Source organism: Castor canadensis, chromosome 16 (assembly GCF_047511655.1).
Source record: "Castor canadensis chromosome 16, mCasCan1.hap1v2, whole genome shotgun sequence".
In the NCBI taxonomy this organism is placed as follows: domain Eukaryota; kingdom Metazoa; phylum Chordata; class Mammalia; order Rodentia; family Castoridae; genus Castor; species Castor canadensis.
Genome location: NC_133401.1, coordinates 18,934,039 through 18,960,752, shown reverse-complemented (window position 1 = coordinate 18,960,752; position 26,714 = coordinate 18,934,039). Strand labels below are relative to the sequence as shown.

At 42.2% G+C, this 26,714-nt stretch overlaps 1 protein-coding gene across 5 annotated transcripts in view; it reads left to right on the top strand.

Annotated features, from left to right (window-relative positions):
• The window catches only part of LOC109697577 (cytosolic phospholipase A2 gamma-like), a 64,791-nt gene that overhangs the window by 34,000 nt on the left and 4,077 nt on the right, over positions 1–26,714 (top strand). For all 5 annotated transcript variants that reach the window (XM_074057868.1, XM_074057870.1, XM_074057869.1 and 2 more), the window contains 6 exons: positions 1,952–2,123; positions 2,817–2,967; positions 4,861–5,160; positions 11,668–11,698; positions 12,222–12,372; positions 13,566–13,674. In XM_074057868.1, coding sequence (XP_073913969.1) covers positions 1,952–2,123; positions 2,817–2,967; positions 4,861–4,882 — 345 coding nt within the window. In that variant the 3' untranslated portion in view covers positions 4,883–5,160; positions 11,668–11,698; positions 12,222–12,372; positions 13,566–13,674. The remainder of the gene's footprint in view (positions 1–1,951; positions 2,124–2,816; positions 2,968–4,860; positions 5,161–11,667; positions 11,699–12,221; positions 12,373–13,565; positions 13,675–26,714) is intronic.

Below are 26,714 nucleotides of genomic sequence, written 5' to 3'. Positions count from 1 at the left end.
TTTTTTGCAGTACTGGGGTTTGAACTTGGTCTTGTGCTTGCTAGGCAGGCACTCTACCACTTGTGCCACGACTGTAGCCCTTTTTGTTTCAGTTTTTTTTTTTAGATACCTTGTCATGTTTTTGCCTGTGTCTGACCTTATACCTTGATCCTCCTACCTATACCTCCCACATAACTGGAAGACAGGTTTGAACTGTCCCACCACATCCTGCTTTTTTTGTTCAGAGGGGATCTCAGTAACATTTGCCCACACCAGCCTCAAATGGCAATCCTCCTGATCTCCATCTCCTGAGTAGCTGGGATTAAGGTGAGAGCCACTAACCTGGGTCTTGCATTCACTATTCGTTTGTACAACTGGTAGACCAGCAGATTCACTTACACCAGCATCACTACAAACATGTGCTTCATTCATTGCACTAAAACATGGTGACAGCTATGATATCATTAGGCAATAGGTATTTTTCACTTCTATTATAATCTTATGTGATCACTTGTCATATATGCAGTCTTTTATTAACCAAACCAGTAACTTTACCTTTAATATCTGTAAAGTACTTAGCACAGCAACTGCCACTTAGAAAAGTTTCTATATATTTTCTTTAGACATCTGCACACATACGTAATATTCAATTGTATGTATTATCTAATTACATACCAATATGTAATATATATACAATGATCATGATAAAGCATATCTCTTACATTTTTGTGTGATATAATGTGGATTTATATGCACACACATATAAGCAGACATTTATGATATGATATGAGATATCCACCCTTATATTCATTACCGTTGATCACCTACTGCTTGTCTCCCATGTCTTCCTGCTTCTTCAGACCTTGAATACTCAGGTTTTCTGGTTCTAGGATTTCTGCTGAAGTGAAGATTCCAAGACAGTGTGACAAAGGGAGTCACAATCTTTCCCATGTGACCGTGAGCAATAAGTTTGACCTCTGGGCCTCAGATTTCTCATCCTCAAAATAGGCGTACCATCATCAGAACCTACAGATGCTTTTTTAGTGCCTGGTCCATAGTTGGTGTTCAGTAATGGTGATTATGCTTTTCAGGGTGATGATAATAAAAATAGTGGCATTTATTAAGGTGAAAGGTTAGAGAAGATGACATAGACCTGTGCTGTCCAGTACATATGGCAGATAGCCACAGGTGACATGTGAGCATTTAAAATGTGCCCAGGCCATGTTGGCATGTGCTGTGAGTGTAAAGCATACCCAGATTTTAAAGAGTAGATAAAGAATATAACAAAGCTCATTCATCTTTTTTATTTTGATCATCCATACATTTGATATTTTCAGGTAACTGAAATTTATTTGTTATTACTGTCTTTCTGACAATCCTGGGGATTGAATTTAGGGCCTTGAGTTTGGTATGCAGGCTGTCTAACACTTAGGCCATGTCTCCAGTTCTTTTATTTTTTGCTTTAGCTGTTTTTCAGATAGGATCTTGCCTTTTTTTCTTTCTTTTTTTTTTTTTTTGCAGTATTGAAGTTTGAACTCGGTCTACACCTTCAACCATTCCACCGACCCTTTTATATGATGGGTTTTTTGAAATAGGGTCTCACAAACTGTTTGCCTAGGCTGGCTTCAAACCACGATCCTCCTGATCTCTGCCTCCTGAGTAGCTAGAATTACAAGCATTTGCCACTGGTGCCTGGCAGAATCTCCCATTTTTGCCTGGGGCTGCTCTTGAACTGCAGTCCTCCTACCTGTGCCTCAACAAGTATCTGGGATGATTGGATGGCAGATATGAGCCACTACCCTCAGCTTGTTCTTTGTGATAGGCTCTCATTAATTATTTTACCAGACTGGTCTTCAATCAAGATCATGTCCACACTGACCCATAGTCTGCGGTGTGTTTGTGCCCTATGCTGCAGGCTTGAGTGTGTCTTCAGGACAGTTACTCAGACAGGACCCCTTTTCCTTCTTTGCAGACTGTCAGAGCCACAGCTGACTACTGCCACCACCATAAAATCCCCTTTCCCCTGGTGAAAGAGGCTGATCTAAAGGAGTGGGCTGAAGCCCCTACCAGCTGCTACATCCTGAAAGGGGAAAGTGGACCCGTGGTGATGCATTTCCCCCTGTTTAACAAAGACAACTGTGGAGGTAGGTCCATGAGGAACTGCTGGATACAGGCTCACAGGGACAGACCAGACAGGTAGGCTGTGGTACTCACAGGGATGCCTGGTCTACCATCCAACATGTGAAGGGCTAGAGAGAGTAAGCAGAAAGGCTTTGTCCTGTCCACTCTCTTGACTCCTGAGGGGGATGTCATGCTTTCTGTCTCAATCTTGGATGTTTCTGTCTGTCTTTGGGGACATTCTTGTCCTAGCTGAATAGCTGGCCCTTCAACCTGGGTACCCCCACATTCAACATGCAGTCCCAGGTGAGGAGCCACCATCCATGATGGCTGGTCCTCCATTGACCAATGTAGCATTTCACACAGACTCTGTGGACATCTTGCCTTCTCCACCATGCCTCCCAAGTGAGATTCCCACTGTGGGATAAAGCTTTCATTTAACAAACATTCATTGGTTATCTTCTCTGCATAAGCCATTATTGCTGGCAATACAGGCTAACATAGAAAAGAAAACAAATTCTTCATGTGGAGCTTCATGCAGGGTGAAGACATAGATAATAGAACAATGTATATTCATAAAGTAATGTACCAATTAATCTTTATTTGTAAAGCCAAATGATAAAGTATAGAAATCATTTACCAACCCCTGTTGCAAACAGACAAAATCAGAATTAATTGTCCAGACTTAAGGTACATTTTCTATTTTGATTCTACTTCAGATGACATTAATACTTGGAGAGACAAATATGGCACATTCAAACTATCGGACACCTACTCTGTACAGCTGGTGAAGGATCTCCTGGAGAAGTCCAAGGAGAACGTCAGGAAAAACAAGGAGAAGATCATCCGTACAATAAAGGAGGTGGTTGGGTAGGTATGAGAACTTGGCCGCTCTGACCTCAGTAACACTTCACTCTGCTGGAGCGCTGTGGTTGCTCTTACTCGGTGTTCACTCCCCTGGAGAACTTGCTTTCATTTGACAATTTCTCCCACAGTATTGGGGATTGAGTCCAAACCTCACACACTCTACCCCCTGAGGCACAGCCCAGTCATTTTGATTTTAATTTGTTCTTCACATTGGTTCTCACACTATTGCCTGGGAGGGTTTAGACCACAATCCTCCTTCTGCCTCCCCAGTAGCTGAGATTACAGACTTCAGCCACCACACCCGGCCTTCTGTTCAACTTTCTGAGGACCAGTAATGAGGGCCACAGGAGTTAAAAGAGACAGGGCTGCATGTGTAGCTCAGTGGTTGAGCACTTGCCTGGCATGCACAAGGCCCTGGACTCAATCTCCAGCACTGTAAAGAAAAGACAGAAAGTATGAATGATTCTCCTGTGAAGTATGAAGCAGACTAGGGTAGTTTCCAGGGGTGCTGTAACAAAGTCTCACACTCAGGACAGCATAAACACAGGAATTTCTTGTCTCACAGTTCTGGAGGCTGGAATTGCAAGGCAAGGTGTGGGAAGGGTTGGTTCCTCCTGAGGTCCCTGAGAGATGATGGGCTTCTGGCCCAGCTCCTTGACTTGTAGGTGGCCACCTTCTCTTTGTGTCTTTTTGTGTTGACTTCGTCTGTGCATTTTTCTGTGGCTAAATTTCCTTTTTTTTAATACGGAGTCCAGTACATGGGTGTATAGCCCACTCCAATGAACTCATCTTATTTGATTTCCTTCTAAACACCCTGTCTCCAGATGAGGTCACACGCTAAGGTACCGAGGGTTCTTAACCACGTAACAAGTTGACTTGGGGCCAGTAATAAAGGCTGAGCAGAGAGAGCCAGGTTGGGCCTTGGGCTAAGGTTCCTCTTTGACCTTGGTTTTTGCATCTCTGAATGGGAGAAGTGCTGGCAGTGCTTCTCCCTCTGGTGTTGATAGATAAAGTTCAATGGACACAAAGAATCAGCTGGTTCTTAGCATTTTCTAGCATCCCTTCTCAAGATGTGATGATGCTCACTTGAGTTATTCATAGCTATTATACAAAACATTTTTTTAAAAGGACTAGGAACCCTGGTGGTGCATACCTATAACCCTAGCACTGGGATGGTAAGGTGGAGCTTTGAGATTTGAGACCAGCCCTTGCCACATACAAGATCCTGTCACAAGAACAATAATAACAAAACAACAATAAATTTGCCTAGTTCACCTTGCAAGTCAAAACACTGACTTCTGATATATCGAGTAGGAAAGGGAATTGGTTAGAAGGTATGGTTATCTCATAGAAACCTGGGCCACTGGGCCTCATGGGCCCTGCAAATTGGATCTCAGGAACACTGAATTACAATTAAATAGTTTTCTTTGATGCAAGACTCTTCAAGCCAGGCATGGTGGTACAAATATAATACCAGCTACTTGGGAGATGGAGGCCAGCCCAATCAAAGGTAGCTTGACCCTGTCTCAGAAACAACATGTAGTCCAGGCATGGTGACTTACATCTGTAATCCCAGCTACACGAGAGGCAGAGATCAAGAGGATTGTGGTTCAAGGCCAGCCAGGGCAAAAATTAGAAACATATCATCTCAACAAATAAGCCGTGTAGTGGCATGTGCCTGTGATTCCAACTACACTGGAAGGCATAAAGAGGATTGTAGTCCAGAATAGCCCTAGGCAAAAACATAAGTCTCAATCTCAAAATAACCAAAGCAAGAGAGCTGGAGTATGAAAGAGTGCTTGCCTAGCAAGCATGAGTTTTTGAGTTCAATTACTAGTATCACAAAAGGAAAAAAAGGATCCCTTGTAAACTTCCTTCTCCTCTTTCTCTCCCCAGGTCCTGCCCCGAGACATCCTAACACCTCTGTCATCCATAACTGTCTCAATAAACCAGCTCCTAATTCAGAGACAAGCTTTGAATCTCAGACTCAGCAGATCAGATATGCCCTGTCTAAACCTTTGTGTCCTACTCTGTAAAGACATCACAACAGGTGTTATGTATAATTAATTAAAGTAAGTCCATAATGATCTTTCCTTCTGAGGTCCTCTTTTTTTCTCTAGGACCCTGTGGTTCCACCTCCTTGGGGAGTTGCTCTTGGTCTGACAGTGGGACACAGATCATATCCTGAGAATTCTGGTAGGTATCATGACATTTAAAAGAGACTGAAGAATTAGATCCTAGCCTAGATCTGGGAGCATGGGCTTAGAATTCAGTGTTAGATAAACAAACATTTACATATCTAACATAGACTATAGGAGCTCACAGTAGGTGGTGGAGCTGGGATTAAATCTAGGCAATGTCAGTGAGTGAGTGACTGTCTCTCTCCCAAGTTTTGCATGATCTGTAGGCACTTCTTTTCTTCTAGTCTTGTTCAAAGTGCAGTGCTGCCTGTAACAGACAATGGGGACCTCTAACTCCCTTCTCCTAGGATCTACTGTGGGAGTGGCCATGCCCAAGTGCCCCGCCATGTGTGCTTCCCTCACAGTCCTCCATCAGCTGCTCCTGTGTGACAAGGAGCTGCTTCCAGGGCAGCAGCAGACTTCTGGTCAACCAGGGCCCAGCTGTCCACCTGCCCTCCTGTTCTCCACTCCCTTCAGCTATTCCTTCCATACCATCCAATTGGGTTGACCATACTTACTGAGCCCATTTCCAATGACCACCTAACACACATCTTTGACAGCATCATTCACAATGAGTCCCAGAGCTATAGGTACTGAAGTATGTTCTACAATCCCTCAAGAGACCTTAGAAATAAAGCACAGTTCTCAGACCATCAGTGCCACTATGTCCAATGTCCACATGTCCAAAAAGAATGCAGTGGTTGAGACCCAAGCCACTTAATTTATGTCTGTCTCCTGGAACCCTAAGGCATGCCTTTCCACCCTCCATGAAGATGGTTTCATTTCCCACTGTTCTTTTGCACCTGCCTTATGTGAGTTACCATCTACCCCTCATTGCTTCCCTTCTGTCTTCTTCAGGGATCACCTTCCTTGGCCACCTTATCTACTCCCCCCTTTCCCTCCTCCCTGCTTCCCTGCCTCCTTTCCTGTCTACCCCTTCCACCTATAACTCAGTGGTTCAGACTCAGGGATCCACAGCTGTGCTTGACTCCTGATCCTCCTACACATTCACCATAAAAGCATAGGCAAGTTTCTTTGCCTCTGAACACAGTTTCTTCACCTCTGAACCCAGTTTCTTGATGACAGGATAGGTAATCTTGGTGCTGGTATCCTAGAGAAACTTAATAAGAGTTACCAAGTTCCAAAGTCTTAGAACAGCATCTGGCATAGACTGAGTGTTCAACAGACATTAATTTCGTTTTTAAGTTTATTTTTTGGTGCTGGTGATGGAACCCAGGGCCTGGCAGATGCTTAGCAAGTGCTGTTCCACTGAGATACATCCCCAGCACTTTTTGAAAAAATGACTTTCCAAAATTAAAGATTTGATAAGAGTTGAATTGTGTCTCCCCAAAATATGTTCATATCATAATCACCAGTACTAGTGAATGTGATGTTATTTGATAATAAGAACTTTAGAGATGTGAGGATATCAAAATGAAATCATTAAGTTGGATGTTAATCCACTATGACTGGTGCACGACAGAAAGTGGAGATTTGGACATGGAGATAGACACACAGGTAGAAGGCCATGGGAGTGCAAAGCCAAGGTTGCATGGCTGTTCCTATAAGCCAAGGAATACCAGGGACTGACAGCATTTACCAGTTGTCCAGTAAAGACCTTTGTAGCAAAACCAACTGCTCAAAATTCTGTTTCACTGGGTCATCTCACCTTAGTCTCCCCCAACTCCAGTGGTTCCTCAGTCTTACCTTGACTCTCATGACTTTGATTGACTTGAAGCTTGAGGAACACTTATTTTGTAAACCATCCCTCCATCTGGGCTTGTCTGATGTCTTCCCATGATTAGATTCAGGAAGACCATAAGATCAATGCTGTCTTCAGTTGAACCAATTACTGGTGATGCCATTTCGATTATCTGACTATGTTATCTCCACTATGAATTGGTTCCCTTGGGACTAGTATTTTGTTTTTAACTTTTCACTTATCTTTTAATTTTTATTTATGTGGACTGCTGGTTCCCATGTTATACTGTATCATTTGTTGCTGTCATCATTTATTTGTACTTTTCAACTTGCCAATTGTCGCCATTGAATTTCTTTGAGCTGAGTCTGTGTTCTTTCTGCATGTCCATGACTCTGAGCTATCCCTCGCTTTATAGCACAAGATGTCTCAGGCTCCCCTTGTCTATTTCCTGCTCCATACCTGAGTCAGTTATTGTATGAGAAGTCTTGGTTCCTTTTAGTGGAGAATAGTATTGAGGAATCAAGATCTAGATGCTAGCTGAGACTGTCATCCCAGCTTCTAAGGAGGCAGAGGCAGGAGGATAATGAGTTCAAATCCAACCTGTGTAAAGTTAGTGAAACTCTGTCTCTAAAATAAAAAATAATAAAAAGAAAAAAGAAATGAAAAGGAATGGGATATAGCTCAAATGGTAGAGGTCTTGGCTACCAAGTATGAAACTCTGGGTTCAATCCTCAATACCTCACAAAAATCCAGAGGAGATCAGTTATATTAAGATGAACTTCTCTGTCCTCTGAGTGGAGAGTATGCACAAATTCCCTGTGTACACCAAGACTATGTTTATTTTTATCTCTCCTTCTCCATACTGAAATCCATGATTGTATATACCAATATCTCCAGTTCCATCCAACACTACAGGGCTCTTTCTGCTTGTCCTCCTTTCTATATTAGAGACTACCTTTTCCAGCAGCAGGAGACCTGGGTCCTATTATTCTTAATAGCATTCCCAAGTGTAACCAATCTCTCTTCTCTGTTGCCTTCCCACCCCTGTGGGGATGCCTTTCTCATCCTAATCTGGTTTCAACCCCTGTACCACGCAGCCTCCATGAGTAGATATCCTTCACATTCTGCTGGGTTATGACATCCCCACATGTGAACTCCTTCTTGGCACTCTTAAATACAACCCCCTACCCTGGACCTTGCCTGCTCATGGACACTGACCTCACTCATGTTGTGTTCCAGCACTCCATGCCAAGCTGGTCTTCCATGGGTTATCAACACCTTCTCAGGCCCCATGTATTAGTCTCTTTTCCATTGCTACAACAGAGTGCCTGAGACTGGGTACTAAATAAAGAAAACATGTTTATATAGCTCACAGTTTTGGGGACTCGTGGGCCTGGCATTGCCCTTGGCTGGCTTTGGTGAGGACCTCCTTGGCTACATCCCATGGTGGATGGGATCATGGTGGGAACACATGCAGAGAGATTACATGGTGAGACAGGAACCCATGACCTGGGAAGGCATCAGGCTAACTCTTATGACAATTCACTTTCTCAGAAACTAACTGGGGGGTCCCATCAGGACTACGTTAATCCCTTCCTATGACAGCATCCCTGATGACGCCCTACTGTAATCCACCTGATACTGAGATGCAAGCTTCCAATACAAGAATCCTGGGTGGAGGAACACTCAAACTACATGCAGACCATATCACCCTCTCGGCCATGCTATCTTTCTATCTATGGGAACTCTTTCACCCCACTTCTCTAAGGGAACCCTGCCCCTCCCCCTACCATATGATTGCCTTCATTACCCCTTTAGGCTCTGATACCACTATGACTTCTCACCCTGCTCACTTCTCCCACCTCCATTTTTCCCTGAATTATTCAGGAAGAACAAAGGGAAGATATGAGCAGAAGAAGAGAATCCCCCACTCACTACCCGAAGCCCTGTGTCAGGAAGCTCTCATTTTTCTTTTTTGGCAGCATGTACTGAAATTTGAGCTCAGGGCCTCCCACTTGCTAGGCAGGCACCATAACATCTGAGCCACACTTCCAGTCCTTTTTGCTTTAGGTATTTTTTGGATAGGCTCTCATGTTGGACCTTGATCCTCCTATGTGCACTTCACTTATAGCTGAGATGACAGGTACATACCACCAAACCCATCTTATTGAGATGGAATCTCTTGATTTCTTTTCTGGACTATCCTTGACTGTGATCCTCCTGTTAACCTACATCCTAAGAAGATACAGTCCTGAGCCATCATGCCTGGCCTTACCAGGCAGTTCTTACATCCTGCTCATTTGCATAAATTACTGACTTGTTAGAAAACTTTTGAGTTAAGAAGCCATGTCCATTCCATGTTTCATTACCAGGCTTGACTGAACACTCAAAATGCTCTTTGGAACATGATATGAATGGAAACTTGCTCTCTCTGCTCGAATTCCCATCTCAAACCTTTCCAGTTCCATTCTGGGGATAAAAGAGTCTCAGCCCTAGACCGGATCATTCCTCCCATCTCACTCCAGCCAGCTGGTGGAAGCAGGAGCAGCTCTGATCCCTCCCTGCCCTGGGGAGAGATTTCCCACCCAGCTTTCACAGCTGTATGACGCAGGAACTGAGGGAGAGGCCAAGAGGGGCAGGAAGAGTTGGTAAAGGATTGAGAGCATCAGGAGACTGGGCCACCTTCAGACAGCAAGATGGAGGGGCTGTTTTGACACCAGGGTACCTGGGCTGTACCTGCCCTCCATGCAGTTTTCCATAGGCCCTCCATGCATCTTCCTGAATAAGGGCGACACTGAGAAGCAAAGATGAGGTGAGAACGATGCTGTGTAGGGTGAGGGGAGCTGCAACATAGGGAAAAGGAGGGGGCATGCTGGTGCAAGGGAAAAGGGGAATGAGTGCAGGAAACATGAACTGAGAAGGCAGAAGAGCCCAGGGAACATGGAGGGTGCTGAGGGCCAACAAGATACCTAGGGGGAAGTGAAATCAGAAGTCATGAGCAAAGGAGAGATAGTGAGAAGCAGGACAACAATCAAAGGGGAACTGGAATGGTCTCACTATTGAGATAATTCTTTCATGTGGACCATCAAAGTGGAGATGATGATAACAACACCTGCTATTCACTAAGTCTTGCCCAGACCTGTGCAAAGGGCTTTACATGTCTAATGCCATTTAATCTGTAGAACAACTTGTGAGTTTCATTCCCATTTCATCAGTGAGGAAACTGATTCCTGAAGTCCTTTTGCTTTAAGCTAGGAAGTAGCAAGGAGAAATCTTTTAGGTTCTTGTGGGCATGTGTTAGTCAGGCTTTAAGACCACCACAAAGGAAAGGAAAGGGACAGGAATGTGTGGGGAAATAACACGAAAGAGATGTTGGGGAAAGGCTCCAAGGAAAAGGGAGGTAGGAGGGCAAAGGAGGTCCAGGATAGGACAGGTGCGATGCCTCATATCTGTAATCCTGGCTATTCAGGAGAAAGAGATCTAGAGGGTGTCAGTTTGAGACCAGCCTGGGCAAAAGTTAGGAAGACCCTACATGAAAAGTAAAGCACAAAGAGTTGGAGATGTGGCTCAAGTCGTAGAGTGCGTGCCTAGCAAGCGTGAAGCTGTGGTCAAACCCACTATTTAAAAAAAAAAATCGGGGAGAAATGAACCAAGCCTTGTATGCACACATGAATAATAAAAGAAAAATGAAAAAAAAAAAAAAAAAAAATCAGGAAGGTGAGGATTAGTAGAACTTCCCAGGTCCTGTGCCAGGTATCCAAGTACAGTGCGTGCAGGTGTGTCCATAAGTAGGCAGGGCAACAATGGCTAGAAATTTTCAGAGGTTTTAGGAAGTGGTCTTGCTGGCACTTAGTACCCTGCCTAATATCATTGCACAGTGATCCCTACACAAAGGAGTTCTAACCCTTGGGAGGAAGGATGGAGGTGGCTAGGGAAAGAGTCAATGGTGCTTCGTGAAAGAATTCTGACTTGGAAGTCAGGAGTCCTGAATTCTAACCCCAGTCCTATGCCTAACCTGTTGCATGACTTCAAGTGAGTAATTTAATGGACGGAAAGGATCATCCATTTATGAACCTCCAGTAGGTTCCTCCACCTCTCTTCTTCACCTTCCTCATGGGTAAGGTGGAAATATTTACTTCACAGGGGAGTTTTGAGGTTTAAACACAGCCCAGAAGAGAGTCGGCCCTGTGAACAGATTACTTGTGATATTAAGTCACACTTTCTCCATCTGGAGGGAAAGACTGGACTGTGTGGGTTTCAGACCTCTCTCAGAACATGAGGAGTGTCTGTCTTGGAAAGGCAGATGGGAAAGATCAAAATTCAAGGTTGGGAGACAGGCACTGTGGCTCATCCCTTTAAACTCAGCTCCTGGAGAAGTGGAGATTTGGAGGAATGTGATTCCAGGACAGCCTGAGCAAAGACACCATCTCAGATAATAACCTGGATGTAGAGGTGCATTCCTTCCCAGCTATGAAGGAAGCATAGGTAGGAGGATCAAGGTCCCAGGCCTGCCCTGGGTAGAAACGTGAGAATCTACCTGAAAAACAACCAAAGCAAACAAGGTCAGGTGATGGTTCAAGTGATAAAGTCCTGCTTAGCAAGCACAGAGCCCTGAGTTCAAACCCCAGTACTCCCACAGAAAATTCAAGAGTGGGAAAGAGGAAATGAGAGGGCTTGAGGAAGAAGGCAAGGAACTGTGCAAAAAATGAGGGAGATGGAGGAAGACAAAGGTGTGGAAAGACTTGGGGGGAACAGGGTATATGTTAGAAGTGGATATTGGATTATTGACTCCAATTCCTTTTCCCATGTATTCCTTTACAGGAAAGACCCCTAGGACAAGATGAAATTGAAGGTAATTCCTCCTCCAAGTTCCCTCCCATGGTCATCCACCACTTAACCTGTTCTCTAACAATTTGTGCATTTCTGTGAACATTAATTCATGTGAAAAATTCACACCCTTTCTCTTCCCATATAACCTCAATTTTTGAATTTGTTCTCATGTAGTTTTAAGTACCCCTCCCCCCAATTATTTAGAAGATATGCCCATCTCTACATGTTTCAGAATGTCAGGAGAGGCACATGTATTTTAGAAAGAATCTAAAATTGTTGGGTTTTCTCCCATGGTGGTTATGAGGTTCCTCATAATTTCACCCAAGAAATTTAAAGATTTCCATCTTCTCATTTAGCAGTCTCAGTTGTCATACCTCTTGCTACCACATCTTATACATCACACCTTTTTGAAATGCATGGCTTTTTAAAATGTATTATTCTCTGAAGGATGTCTAGTCAGTGCTTCATTGATAGTTTTAAGGGATATCTCTCTTCCACACTGACTGTTACAAGTTGCCCCAAGGTTCTTCTCTCTTGACTTCCAGAGCTCCGGGCATCATTTCTTGAGTTTGACAAGGACCGTGATGAGTTCATCTCTTACAAGGAGATGGAGCTGACCAAACTGGGCCAGCAAATCCACATGAACCCTGAGACCAGGGGCTGAGATGAGCGACTGGGGTTAAGGAAACACTAAAGGTGGGATTGGGAAGGAGGTGGATATTGATATTAGGTATGGGGATAGAGAGGTGAGAAAGAGGAATAGAAGTCTGTATTGCCTTTAGGGAGGCAGTGTTTGAAGTGGTTTGAAGGGTGTCTTGTAGAGAGAGAGATCTGGGTTCAAGCCCCAGTTCCTATATTTATTCATTGCGATCATTTTGAAAAGTGGAGTTATACCCTACTCTTGTGCCTGTTTCCCTGTCCTTCATGTGAGGTACTATCACTCTTATAAAGAAAAGGGGTAAAGATGCCCTTGTAGGCAAAAGCATACGTCTGGTGATTTTCCATTAAATGTAGGTTATTCTGACCACTAAGGCTTACTTATCAGTGATGTGCAAGATTGGAGCTGTGCTGGGTGTAGGAAGCACACTTTGAGTTGAATCTAATGTTGGTGAATAGTATTGCACAAAGCATGGATTTTTAAATGGAAGCCAAAGATGATTTGACATTTAACCTGGAATTAAACTGCTAACAGCCTTGCTTTGGGGCATGTAACTTAGTTAACAACATTGAATTCCAAGTGCCTATAGTATGGTCAGTCTTCTGTATCTGCCAGTCCCACATCTACAGAATCAACCAGAAGTGGATGGAAAATATTTGGGAAACATTGTGTCGGCTGCACATGTTCAAACTTTTTTCTTCTTGTCACTAAATAATACAGTATTATAGCCATTTACAGAGTGTTTACATTGCAGTAGGCATTATAAGTAATCTGGAGAACATTGAAAGCATATGGGAGACTTGCTTAAGCTGTGTGCAAATATTGTGCCATTTTATAAAAGGGACTTGAGCATCTGAAAATGTTCAAATCCTCAGACGGTCCTGGCACCAATCCCCTCCAAGGGATGATTGAATTCATACTAGAAGAGAGTCTGATGCACGTGTAATTCAATTTCTTTTTTCTACAGATCTACAGATGAGGAAACATGTGTGTTAATCAACTAAGAGATGTTCTGAAGGTGGTTGTTACTACCATACACAACCTGTTCCCTTGATTCAGATTAGAAGAACAGAGGGGCTTGAGTTGGATGAGTAGAGAAAGCAAATCCAGGGAAACTCTTAGCAGGGAGATGGAAGATGACCTACTTCTTTAATTGACTGGAAGGGAAAGTGAGGAAATGGAAGGTTCAGGTTATATGGGGCACCACTAACCACCTCTCTTCTGTCCTCAGTGGGTGGCCATGTGGACTTTGAGGACTTTGTGGAACTGATGACCCCAAAATTGCATCCAAGACAGCTGGGATGATTGGTATCCAAGAGATGTGAGAAGCCTTCAAGGAGGTGAGTTGAGAGCCCTATAGTGATAGTAGGGTAGAAAAAGGCCACGGAGATTTGTTATTAGTCAGCACTATGGACAGAACCCACCAAAACCTATTTTTTTCTAGTGGTGGTAGGATGGCTGGAGCAGGAATAGAACATCATTCAAAATACTTGTAGTGGACCAGGGTCTCTGCATATCTCATCTGATTTAACCCTCACAAATTAACAGTAAGCAGTCATTTATTCCAGTCATGTGGATGAGGAAAGGGAGGCTCAGGAAGGTTACGAATGTTATCTAAGCTTTTACATTCTCTAGAACAAATGTTGGAACTTCTAACCTTGGTTCCTTGTAATAGGAAGAAGGAACACAAGAATTTGAGATTTCTCACAAAGGATCTCAAATAAATCATCTGGTTTAATCCAGATGATTGCTATAGAAATGCTAAAAAAATAAAAATAAAAATAAGACTGAATATCTGTGATATTAAGGAGGCTGCTTAAACCCCTGATGAAATAACTTCCATTATCCATAGAATTTCAACCATGCACAGTACAATTAAAGTAGTATAGCATTTAGAAGCAAAGACATTGGAACCAGGCAATCTTCATTCCATCATAAGACTTTGGAGCCAGGCTCAAATTCCGGGATATCTCCATCTATTCATTGTATAATTCTCTCTCTCAACTCTGTATAAAGATTGACAGGTGTATTGTTCAAGAAATCTTTATGTAGCCACAGAAATACTCTGTCGAAAACAGTAGCCCCTGGCCACCCTTGGCAACTGAACCCTTGATATGTGGCTCATGTAACTACAGAGCTGAATTTTTTAAACTTCACTTCAATGAATTTAAATTAGATTTTTTATTAATTTGAACTGATATTCAATTGACTATCAATTCAAGTACTGAACTACAGTTCATTTAAATTTAAAAATGAATGTTTGATTTTGCTGTTGGAAAACCTTCCTTTCAAACACCTTGTGTGTGAACAAAGGCCTTTTTGACTGTAAATTTCATGATAAATTCTTAATGTAGAGCAAGTGTTTGTGATTGAAAAATTTAGTATCTGAGTTGACAAACACTGTAAGTATATACTTTGCAGTATCAATTCTTACTGTAATTAGTGTAGTTATCACTGCTCATAGGTAAATGTGTGTGCTAAAAATGTTACCTATGTTTGTAAGTACGTATTAGGTACATAACATGCTGACTTTTGAAATGCAGTGAGCAAAAAAGATTGTAAACATTGCATAGCTAATATTGTCAAGTGGACTACATACCGAAATAAGTTTTGATATATCGACATAAATAATATAGATTATTAAAAATTCATTTTACATATTTTCACATTTTGAGGGGCTGGGGATTAAGCTGAAGTCCTCACATGCTTATTTTTTGTTTTTGTTTAGGACAGTGTGTGAGCCCATGGTGGTCTTGAACTCCTGGTTCACTTACCTGTGCCTCCTAAGTGCTCAAATTATAGGCATGCACCACCATGTCCAGGCTCTTAATTCTTTTTTTCTGGTTCTCAGGTTGAACTCAGGGCCTTTCCTGTCCCTGCTACCACTGAGCTGTCCCTCTCACATGTTTTAAATGTACTACAAAAAACTTAATATAATCTTTGAGGCACATGTTGACTTTCTCTTTGTTCAGAGCTGCTCTAGGGAAGCAGATTTGGGGGAATGTGAGAGGAAGCTGCACACACAGAGCCTGTAGGGCAGGAAGGCATCTGTGGGAGGGCAACAAGCCTGAGTGCTTGGAGCCCTGTGAGCTGGAGAGGGCACAACATGAAATAGCCAAGGTCTCAGGCTTGCAGAAGGCACGGTCAAACCACCTGGGTGTGCAGCAGTGTCGGGATTTTCTTCTGATGGGATAGGAAGTCAGACGAGGGTTTTAAGCATCTGAGTGACAAAGTCTGATATATGCTTTAAATGAGCATGAATATGAAGCCCTGGTGTATGGACCCTAAGAGGATCACAATAAGAACCAGATACCCACATTAGGAGATTATCTTAATAATCCAGAGAAGAAGTGACAGTGGTGAGAGCCAGGTTCGCACCAGTAGAGCTGGGGAAAGAGAGTAGAGCTCCTCTGCCTTCCCTTCCATGTGATTTGGAGACTGGATGTATACACTCTCTGGTAGTTGGTTAAAGATGTACAAGGCAAAGCTTTGGAGGAAGTTTATTGCTTAAAAATATCAGGTGCCTACCATGTAAAACTACTTGTCCTGTGTCTGGCTGATATCACTGAGCATAACATCCTCTGAGGTCATTCGTATTGTCCCATGGGGCAGGATGTCCTGCTCTTTTAAAGCTGAATAGTATTCTATTGCATCTGTGCACTCAGAGAAAGAGAAATACACATGACTCCACTTACCTGAGGTTTCCAAGAGGCAGAATGGAAGGCAGGGCAAGTGGATCGCTGTTCAACGGGCATATCTTATGCAAGATTATTGAATTCTAGTGATCTGTTGTGTCACATAGCGTCCTTAGTTAAAAATATGTTTTGTTTAATATCAATCATTAACTAATATGCAATATGTTACTGCAGTATGTAATATTTGAAGTGTCATATGCTCTTAACAACCGAAGAGTGTGAATCTATGTTCTTACTACAAAAAACAGGAAACAAACAAAACAAAAGCTAAGAGTTGTAGGAACCTCTTGAAGGTGATGGACTGACTGTGGAGTTCACACATATACAAACACACCAATCTGCATGCATTAAATATGTGTACATTTTGTGTATGACTTACAAGTCAATGAAACTGTTTGAGTCTGGTGCCGGTGGTTTACACCTGTGATTCTAGCTACTTGGGAGGCAGAGATTGGGAAGATAGTGGTTTGAGGCCAACTCTGAGCAAAAAGTTTGTGAGACTCCTGTTTCATCCAGTTAATTGGCACAGTGGTGCATCCCTGTCATCGCAGCTCTGCAGGAAGCTGAAAGCATAGAAGCCAGGTGCTAGTCCAGCCCAAGACAAAAAAAATGTTCACAAGACCCCATCTGAACAGAAACATCTGGACATGGTAGTATGTGCCTGTCATCCCAACTACTATGAGAAGCAGAAATAGGAGCCCATGCTGGGCTCTGGGGACTCATCTTGGACAGCTCACACTGGTGGACATGTTACCAGACTGGGACTAAGAGGCTGCAAAAGAACCCTCTTTTGCAGAGATGGCTGAATTCTGAATTTTTGTCATTTTATTTTCCCTTACATTTGTTCCCTTATGTCACCCCCCTCTCCACAGTTAACCCTGACTTCTGTCAGTAAAAGGGGTGTTGACTCAAGCAGTCCCCAGAAAATCAGGATCTCTTTCAAGATGCCAAAGGGGTTTTTTCAAGTGGTTCATGCTACCTGCAGGAGGTCTCCAGTGTTTGTGGCTTGGCCCCCATCACCATCTGGAGCTCGATTGTCTCCAACCTTGCAGAAACAACTGGACAAGCAATTGAGAATGTCTTAGCCAAAAATTAGGAAAATAATTATAGTGACCAGTAGCTAAGTAGAGGGAGGACCCAAGTAGAGATAGTAGCCAAGATTAAATTTCTCCCATAATCATCCAACAACTTGTGCTGTATTACTTTTTTAACCATTGAGCTTTATTGAGACTGTTATTGTACGAGTGTGCTTTTGTGCAGTGGTATTGATGCACATGCAGCATAAATGTCTGAACTTGAGGTTTCTCTTGTCTGTGGAATTACAACAACAACAGTACATTATAAACAAGAAGCCTATACATGTGTAAGAAAAACCCAGTGTTTAAAATAATTAAAAACATCATCTTTAAGTATCAAAGGACATGTCTAGAGCCAGTAAAAATAGTCACGTTGTCTCTATTTAAGTACAGGGTTCTGACAAAATAGGAGTTGGTGTTCTGTCAGAGATGCCTAAAAGGGCTTTAATGCTGGATAGCCACACACGTATAAGAACCTTCTTGGCTTTATTTTTGAAGAGGTCTGGCACGGGTGTCTCCATTTCAACTTTGAAAGCATTCCCCCCCTTGACTCTAAACTGCTTGTCTCTGAGCAGTCTCCTCTGAAGGTCTTTCTCGATGGGTCATTTTGTCCCTTGTCAATAGGATTAACTTTCTCCTGGGTTTTTTGCTTGTTTTTTTCTGTCCCATGTTGGAAGGGATATAACCAACAGGTCATGGTTGAGTCAGTGCCAACTAGACCCTTTTGGCCAAATTGAAGCAACAAAGAGACTTATAGGGCGTGTCTCCTAGGCAGTGGGCTTCTAGACAAGGATGATACAAAACACAAATCAACAAATGCAGATATCCAAAAAGCTAACCCAGTTGATAGACAAGTACTTGTTGGAGTCATTTTTTGTGGACTTGACTATAAATGCCCCAGAAGGACCAGAACTGTAAGGACAAAAACTTAAAAGAGCCACAGTTAAAATTCTGATGGACAATTCAGTAACTAACAGACACAGTAATTTAGTGTGACTCTTGGAGTAAAACTTAGTTTCCCATCAGTTTGTGGGGGGTGGGCAGTCTCAGTGACCCCAAATAGCCCAGTCATAGACACATACGTGGTACTGGCTACAATAGAATCACCAAAACAACAGTTTTTTAACCATAATTATGAGGTTGTCTAGAAAAATTTACATAAACCAACTCTTAAATAACTTTTATTTAGTTATGACTCAGTTACCTCAGCAGTCAAAACCTTGACAAATATCAACAGAAGAAGCAGATATTCATGGAGACTAAGTGTGGAGTTAGGAAACCTAATGACCAAGAATCATGGCTCAGATGTTCATAAGGAATCATATCCCTGCTTGCTGATGTGAACACACACTTCATGACATACAGCGGGATGCCGTCAACCGGTAGTCAGTGGAGTCCCCGTAAAATAACAGGCCAGTCTGGCCACCCCATGCCAAAAATTTCTTCCACACGACATGTGGAAGGAGTAGGACTAACACCTCCACTCTGTTGACTCCAATAAAAAAAACCTTGAGATCAGCTCTGGGACAGAGATAATACAAATCTGGAGTGGAAATGTTCTGAGTTAGTTACTACCTAGAATCCATTTTTAAATGCTTTCATTAGTATATGTTAGCTGTACATGTTTTTGTATATATTCATACAACATACCCTCCATTATTCTCCCTGTTCTCCCTTCTTAAAATGACTCTGACAGGCTTCAGTGTTCAATATTTATACATGTGTAGAAAACGCATTGATCAAATTTACCCTCCTTTGCCTTCTTCATTTACCCCAAACCCAGTGTACCCTTCCCTTTATCATGACCTGATTTACATTTCTGACCTTCAGTAAGTTTCTTTGTATTTTTCAGTGGGTTGTTGCCTTGGTATTTCACTTGTAAATATACTGTACTTTAATCAGTCTAACCCTTTGGAATCCATTTTTAATCTAAGTTGTACCAGGTTCAGGTCTCCTTGGCACAGTTTCCAGTTCACCACACCCAAAGGGCTCAGCTTGTGCCAGAGATAAAAGCTGCGGGCACCTTTGCCCCCCAACAGGCTTCCTTTAACTGCACCATCAGGCATCTGCCCACTGATGCAAAGGGACCCACACACTAGTCCCTACTGTATATACAAATTGCTCGTGTTGCAGGAAATTATGTGCTGAGATAGGAGTCTCTGAAGCAGAGTAGCATGAAGCAATGTTTATTGTGCTGGCACAGACGCAGTGGACTGGTGTCCAAAGGCTGAGCCCCGAGAACAAAAGTGTCTCACCTTATATACCCTTGCAAGCAGGTTATAGAAGCAAAAAGCAAAGCTCAACCCACATAGGACTGCATGTGACTCCATTGGCTATTTCATTTCCCCATGTTTCAATTCCTTAAGTTTTATCTCTCTGCTTTGCCATCCCCTCCCCCTGTGTCAGTGTCAGAACACGACCTGTCTCTTTCTTTCCTGGTCCCCCCTTTCCTGCTACATTATTCCCCCCTCTGATGACTCAGACCTACCCAGGGTCAAAGAGCATCATCTTGATCTAGGAGTTTATATTTTTAAAGGATCATTACATGTGCAGCCGTTCTTCTTTCTATAATTGCCTCCATAACAGTATTAATAGACCATAGCACCAGAGGAGCCAGACAGGGCAATATTGTGCATGCAGCTAGGATTAGGAATATTGCCCTTATCAGAGTTTTGAATCCAACTAAGGCAGAAAACCACCCTCCAAACAGGTCTTTGGGATCCCATCCTCTCCAAGTCTGGATGGGGACATGGACAAGCTTTTTCATTTTGTCTGTGAGCTCTGTTATGACCTCTTTTTTTTAGTTATCATCAGTCTGTGAGCAGCAGTTGCTTAGGTTAAATTTTCCATAAATTCCTCCCTCAGAGGCCAACAAATATTCTAAATCCAAGTGATTCTAATAGACGGCATTGAGCATCTTAGCGCTTTGTTTTGTCAGCAAATTGAAAGATCTTGTAGTTTCATTAGTTATAATTTCAACAACAGCCTGTAGCCTGATGATGCGGTTGAGCATATATAGGGGTGCGATAACCCCAGGACTAGTCTTCTGCCCAGGTGGCAGGACCATAGTACTGGATATTTCGCTCAGGAGGCCATTTGTTTTCTTTTTAATTGCCAATTTGTCAGGCACCCCATTATTGTCTACTTAACCTTTTTTTTATATATATGGGGAATCCCAGTTATTCACCTTGTCTGAGAGGAAGCATGAAGAAAGATAGTCTGATTGAGCCTAGCGTACAAGATTCAAACCAGCTGCTAGGTAGCACTGTATAAGCTTGCTTCCCGCAGATCCAATACACTCCCATGGGCACCTGCCAATCTATGTTTGCAGTAAGATTGTTCCATGCTGTCTGGAGAATAGAAAAGTTGGCCAGTGGGTAGGGCTGGGGTTCTGTGTGGTTTGGACTTCCCCACCATTGGGTCTCTTGGGTAGTGTCATTGTAAAACTTTTGTCCTAAACACATTAAATCCCCCAGTGAGGTGGAGAATTGGCCTTCTGGGTAGGAGATAATAATTTCTGATGATGGAAGTTTCTAGGAGCCAGAGGCCTTTCCTGTACTTTGGAAAAGCAGTCTCATTAAAAGGTTCCCATGGGTTTAATCCCTTGCTTCCCAAGGCCAGTGGTCTCCCATGTTGTTCCCCCACAAACATAGCATGAAGTGACATTTGGTGTCTGGGCTATAGACTCAGCCAGCGAGAGGAACAAGTTTTTAGCTTTGGCAAGATAAAATTTCATTCCTCATTTCCTCATAAAAGGAGTAAAACACTGAGTAGGAGTAACTGTCATGGGTAACAGTTACTAATTTGCGGTGCATCAGAATTCCAGGGTCAAGGCCTTTTCCATCTATCCTTATGCCAATTATATGTCCCTATGTCCAATCTGATGGTGTAAGTACAGTGAAATTTGCAGGGTTACAGGTGCCACGTGAGCAGTCAGGGGCAGCTTTCCCTTTGTGCAGCAGGGAAGGGCAGCATTGAAAACAAAATAAGTAGAGGAAATTGGGAAGATGAGCCTTGAACGGTCCCTCAAATCACTACTGTCCCAGAAGAAAAGAAGATGAGTAACACCCATCACTGAAGTTTATTGATACATAGGTAAGGAAGGTAGGTAGGTAGGTAGGTAGGTAGGTAGGTATATACATACTTACATACATACATACATACATACATACATATATAGAAAACGTATATATATGCGGTATTGGGGTTAGGCATGCACTCTACTACTTGCACCATGGCCCCAGCACGTTTTTTTCCTTTAGTTATATTTTTAGGTAGCATCTTCCATTTTGCCCAGGGCCAGCACGGACCACAGTCCTCCTACCTATGGCCTCTCACATAGCAGGAGCCAACAGCGAGCACCAGGATGTCCAGCTGATTTGTTGAGATTGGGTCTCGCTAACTTTTTCCCTGACTGGCATCAAACCACTGTCATCCAAATCCCCACTTCATGACTGGGATTACAGCTGTGAGCCAGTGTGCCAGGACATATAACCATATTTTTAAAACTAAAAGGAAGCAGGTGCAAGTAAATTTTTATCCACTTAGTTTTATATTGTAGCAAAACACACAATATCATAAAATTTACCCATTTAACCATTTTAAAGTAAACAATTCAGGGTCATTTACACATTTACAGTGTGGTCCAACTGCCACCAGTATCTATCTACTCCAGAACATTTTCATCATCCTGAAAGGAAGCACCACATCCATTGAGCCTCACTCCATTTTTCCCTCTACCAGCCTCTGCCACTTACTAATGTGCTTCCTATCCCCATGGGTTTTCATGTTGTGCATGTGTCATGTAAGTGGGATTGTGCAATGTGTGGTCTTTGTGTTGTCTGTGTCACTTGGCTTTGTCTCTTTAAGGTTCAGTCACACTGTGGCATGCATGAGAATCTTTTTTTACTAGGTGGTGTTTTATTATATGAGAGACAACATTTTGTTTATGCATTTTGTCACTTGATGGACATTGGGGTGTGTTCTAGTTTATAGGTATTATGAATAGCACCAATATGAACGTTAATGTACCCATTTGTATTAAATCACCTGCTTTCAATCTCTTCACTATATACCTGAGAGTGGGATGAATGTGTCATTTAATAATTCTGACTAACATTTTCATGAACCACTGAACAGTTTCCACCATGGCTGCACCATGTCATCAATATTTTCTTAACTTATTAATTGCACAAAAGTAGAGGTTGCAGTATGACATTCTCATATTTGTATACTATATGCTTCAATCATCTTCACCTCCCATCACCCTCCATTTTCTCCCACTCATCCCTCTAAATAGTCCCCCTTCTGCTTTCATGTCTTTTTTCAAATGCAGATGCCACATACAAGAGAGACCATGCAATATGGGTCTTTCAAAGTCTCACTTCAGTTAACATGATGATCTCCAGTTCTATCCTTGTACCAATTATATGTCCCTATGTCCAAACTGATGGTTTAAGTACAGTGAAATTTACAGGGTTACAGGCACACGGGTGCAGTAAGGGGCAACTTTCCCTTTGTGAAGAAGGGCTGTGTTCTTAGTCCTCTGCCATGTGGCCCATGAAACACAACTTCAGTAAGGACAATAATGAGAACCCACATCATCACATGGCCAAGGGTTGTCACCTCAACACATATACTTACCCTTTGACGGATAGGCTCCTTACCAAGCTAAGCCCCACAACCATAGCCTATACCTCCATATCCACCCTTGTCTTTGGCTACACATGCATCAAAGAACCTTGATACTGGTTTATCTGGACTAAACACCTGGGTGCGGCAGATAAGGTTCCCAGGATTGTGGATGCTCCTGATCTCTAACCCTTGCTTCTGGGGGTGATAAGAGGTGTTGAAGCAGATATGCTGATTACCATGGGAACACACTGAATACACAGTATGGTTGTAAGTGTATGACAGTGCCTGCACAAGAATAGTAAGTATGGAATAGCAAAGTCCTAGTGACAACATTTCCTGCCCAAGTAGTATGCATACATAGGCCTCAGGAGGAGGGCTCCGAGGCCATAAAGGGAAACCACATCAGTAACAATAAATAGTAGGTATGGATCCCACCCAAAAACGATAGTTGAGATTAAATAAAAACCTTTCACCATGAGTCCAATCATCAGGGACAGTCTCGGCCTGAACTAAGCCAAAGATTATGGTAAGAAGTACAGCAACAGATACAAACAAGGGGTGACAATGAATCCAGTTGTCACATTGGAGACTCGATTCTTCAAGCTTCTGCAGTGCGTAGACTAGTCAGCTTCCAAGATGTAATGAGAGCAGGGCTGTTGTCCTGTCGTACGTGGTCCCCTGTTGATTCCTGGGAAGCAGAGTCTTGTCAGGGGAGGATACTCAGGTTCTGGAGGGTGATCCTACATGGTGAAGCTGGGTCAGGGATGCACTCCCATTTGAGAGAAGCTGGTTTGACTCAGCTGTGGTTGATCCAAGAAGCAATCTCTGCTACTTTAACTGCGGTGGGAGTAGAGAGAATAACAACAAAAGGGAATCTCCATGGGGTTTTAATGGGTGGACATTTTATATATTTTTTTATCTAGACAATGTCTTTTTTTTTAACTGAGTACAATTACCATGGCAACAGTATATTATAAAACCATCATCATTATGTATCAAAGGACATGTTTAAAGCCAGTAAAACTAGTTATTTTGTCTCTATTTAAGTAGAAGACCCTGCCTAAAAATATGAGTTTGCGTCTAGTAAGGCTTTAATGCCAGATAGCCACACATGCATAAGAACCATTTCTTTAATCCTCTCAGCCTTGTCTATTTTTGAGAGGTCTGGCATTAGTGACAACATTGGATCTTTGATGGCATTCCCTCCTTGTCTCCAAACTGCTTGTCTCTGAGCAGTCTCTTTTGAAGATCTGACTTCCATCCAAGTACTATCCATGCCCAACCCTGATTAGCTTCCAAGAAAATATGAGGCAGGGCGTGGTCAGGGTGGTGTGGCCATAGACTGAAGATCTTTCTTGATTGGTCATTCTTTCCTGGATTTTGTCCCATGTCCAGGTGGGTGGGTGGGTGTCTCCTGCGGGAGACAGTGCCAACTAGACCCTTTTTGCCAAATTTAAGCAACAAAAGAGGTTTAGAAGGAGTGGCTCTTAGGCAGTGGGCTTCTAGAAAAGGACAATACAAAACAAAATCTAACAAAAGCAGATGTCTAAAAAGCTAACCTGGTTGACACATAAGTAGTTATTGGAGTCATTTTTATGGACTTATCTGTAAATGCCCCAGAAGGGTCAGAACTGTAAGGGAAAAGCTTAAAAGACCCATGGTTAAATTTTGATGGACAATTTAGCACCTGATAGAACTGTGTATCAGTACCACTAACTTTTTGTTACCAAGTGTATCTACATTTTGTATTTTAGAAGGCTTGATATACTTGAATAACATCAATATAGGAACCAGCAACAGCATTACAACCTTTTAAAGGTTATATATACATGTTAGTTTAGTTGCTCTTGAAGTTCTTGAAGATTTTTATTCAGTGGGGGAGGAGAACAGTGTCAGTGACCCCAAACAGTCCAGTCACAGACATATATAGGATACCAACTGTATTAGAATCATTGAAGACAACACTTGTTTAACCATGAAGTCTTCTACAAAGTTTTATATAAGCTCCCAGAAATTAAGAGGTATGGAAGAGGCAGAGAGACTGCTCAAATACCAATTCAGGGTTTATTGTTCAGGCAGGATCCCTGTGAAGGGAGACCCCAGCAAGAGAGCTAGAACCCATTGCCATACACAGGCTTGGGCTGGATATAGGGGGATAGTGGAAAAGTACCAGGAAGGTCACTAAGGGATATAGTTGCTGGGCAAACAAGAAAGATAAGTTGTAGTAGTAGGTCACTGTCTGCCCAACTGTCCTTGGCATCTATCCAGGGAGATAAGGTAAGCCATCTGCAAGGTGGAGGGGTCTAGTCCTAACTGGGCTGTTCTTGTTGTTAACGCCAACAAAAACCAACTCTTAAATGAGCATGACTCAGTTACCTTAGTAGTTAAAACGCCTACAGAAATCACCAGAAACCACAGGTAAATATTTATGGGGACTAAGTGTGGAGTTAGGAAACATAGTGGCCAAGAATCATGGCTCAGATGTTGATAAGGGATCATATCTCAGATTGTTGACATTAACAGATGGCTCATGACATAGAGCAGGATCCATTCAACCTGTAGTCAGTGGAGGCCCCCTAAAATAATAGCCCCATCTGGTCATCCCAGGCCAAAAATTCCCTCTGCCTGACATGTGGAAGCGTTAGGACTAACACTTCCACTCTGTTAAGTCTAATAAAAATTGGAGGTCTTGACTTCCAGTGTAGTGTTCCTTTTTGAATTTTTAATTAATTTATTTATTTACTTTTTATCCTATCTGGAGGGTGTACTTTGGCTTTGCTTTACATAAATAAATCTCTCAACCTTTATATCGGTGCAGCAGCACTCCCTGTGCTCAGCTGCCTCTTGTCTTTTTTGTGTTGTAATAAACACTTGTTGTCTTGACAAATTTGTGGATTAACTTGTAGCACCAAAAATTTTTGATAATTATCTTGACAAAATAAAAACCAGTTTTTCAGACAATTTTTTGTAAATGTTATTAAGAACACTAGAATATTTTAAAGATAGCCTTGTTGTTATAATCTTAGAAAATTAAGTTTTAATTTAAAATCAGCACATTAAATTTTGACCTTACAAAACCTTTAATGTAACTCTAAGATTTTAGTTGACTTAATCACTTACATAAGCTTCTATATCTTTGTGACAACTTACTATGTACCCTCTGGGGGAGCTTGTCAGTATCCTTTTTTTTTTATCTGAAAGTATTATTGTTTTAACCTTTTATTTTTTAAAAACCATATCCTTAATATCTTTTATATTTTTTGTTATTTCTTGAAAATAACTTATAAAACCATTTAACTTAGAAACCTTACATTTGTATGAAAAAACAAGAAAGAAAGCAACCTTGACATTATTTTTGTAGAAAATCAATTTGTAGAAAGCTCATTTGTTAATAGACCCAAGTATTATGAGAGAGAATTTAATTCCAGATTATATTTAAGGCAGAATGAAGCATGCGAAAGTCATTTCTTTTTTTTTTTGAATTTTAAAAATTTGTACTTTATTTTATAAATGATGGTAATCATCTAAAGGTTTTGGTCAGAGGAATGAAGTGGTCTGAGCTGGGTAATAGAGATTCATGACTGTGCTTTATGGTACTGGCTGTGGAAAGGAAATCTAGAAGAAGAGACATGAGTGGGGACTATACTGCAGTAAGACAAACAAGAAGTCACACTGTGTGACAACCAAGGGCAAGACAGTCCCGAGAGATAGTATAAGGAAGAATCTCTTGGACCTATCATAGGCAGATGGGCCAAAGGAGGGCAGGTCAATGATGACTTCAGGTTTCAAGCCAGGGCGAGGTGGACGATGGCAGGGCATTGTCCTGGAAGATGGAGGTAGAGGAGCAGTGTGTTGGCACAGTAGTTGGTCATGAATGATGTGTATGAGAATGAATCACTTGGGAGCTTTTGAAGTCAATGCTGTAGGGAGTTTGGTGATGGTACATATCTTGATTGTAGTAATGGCTACACTTAG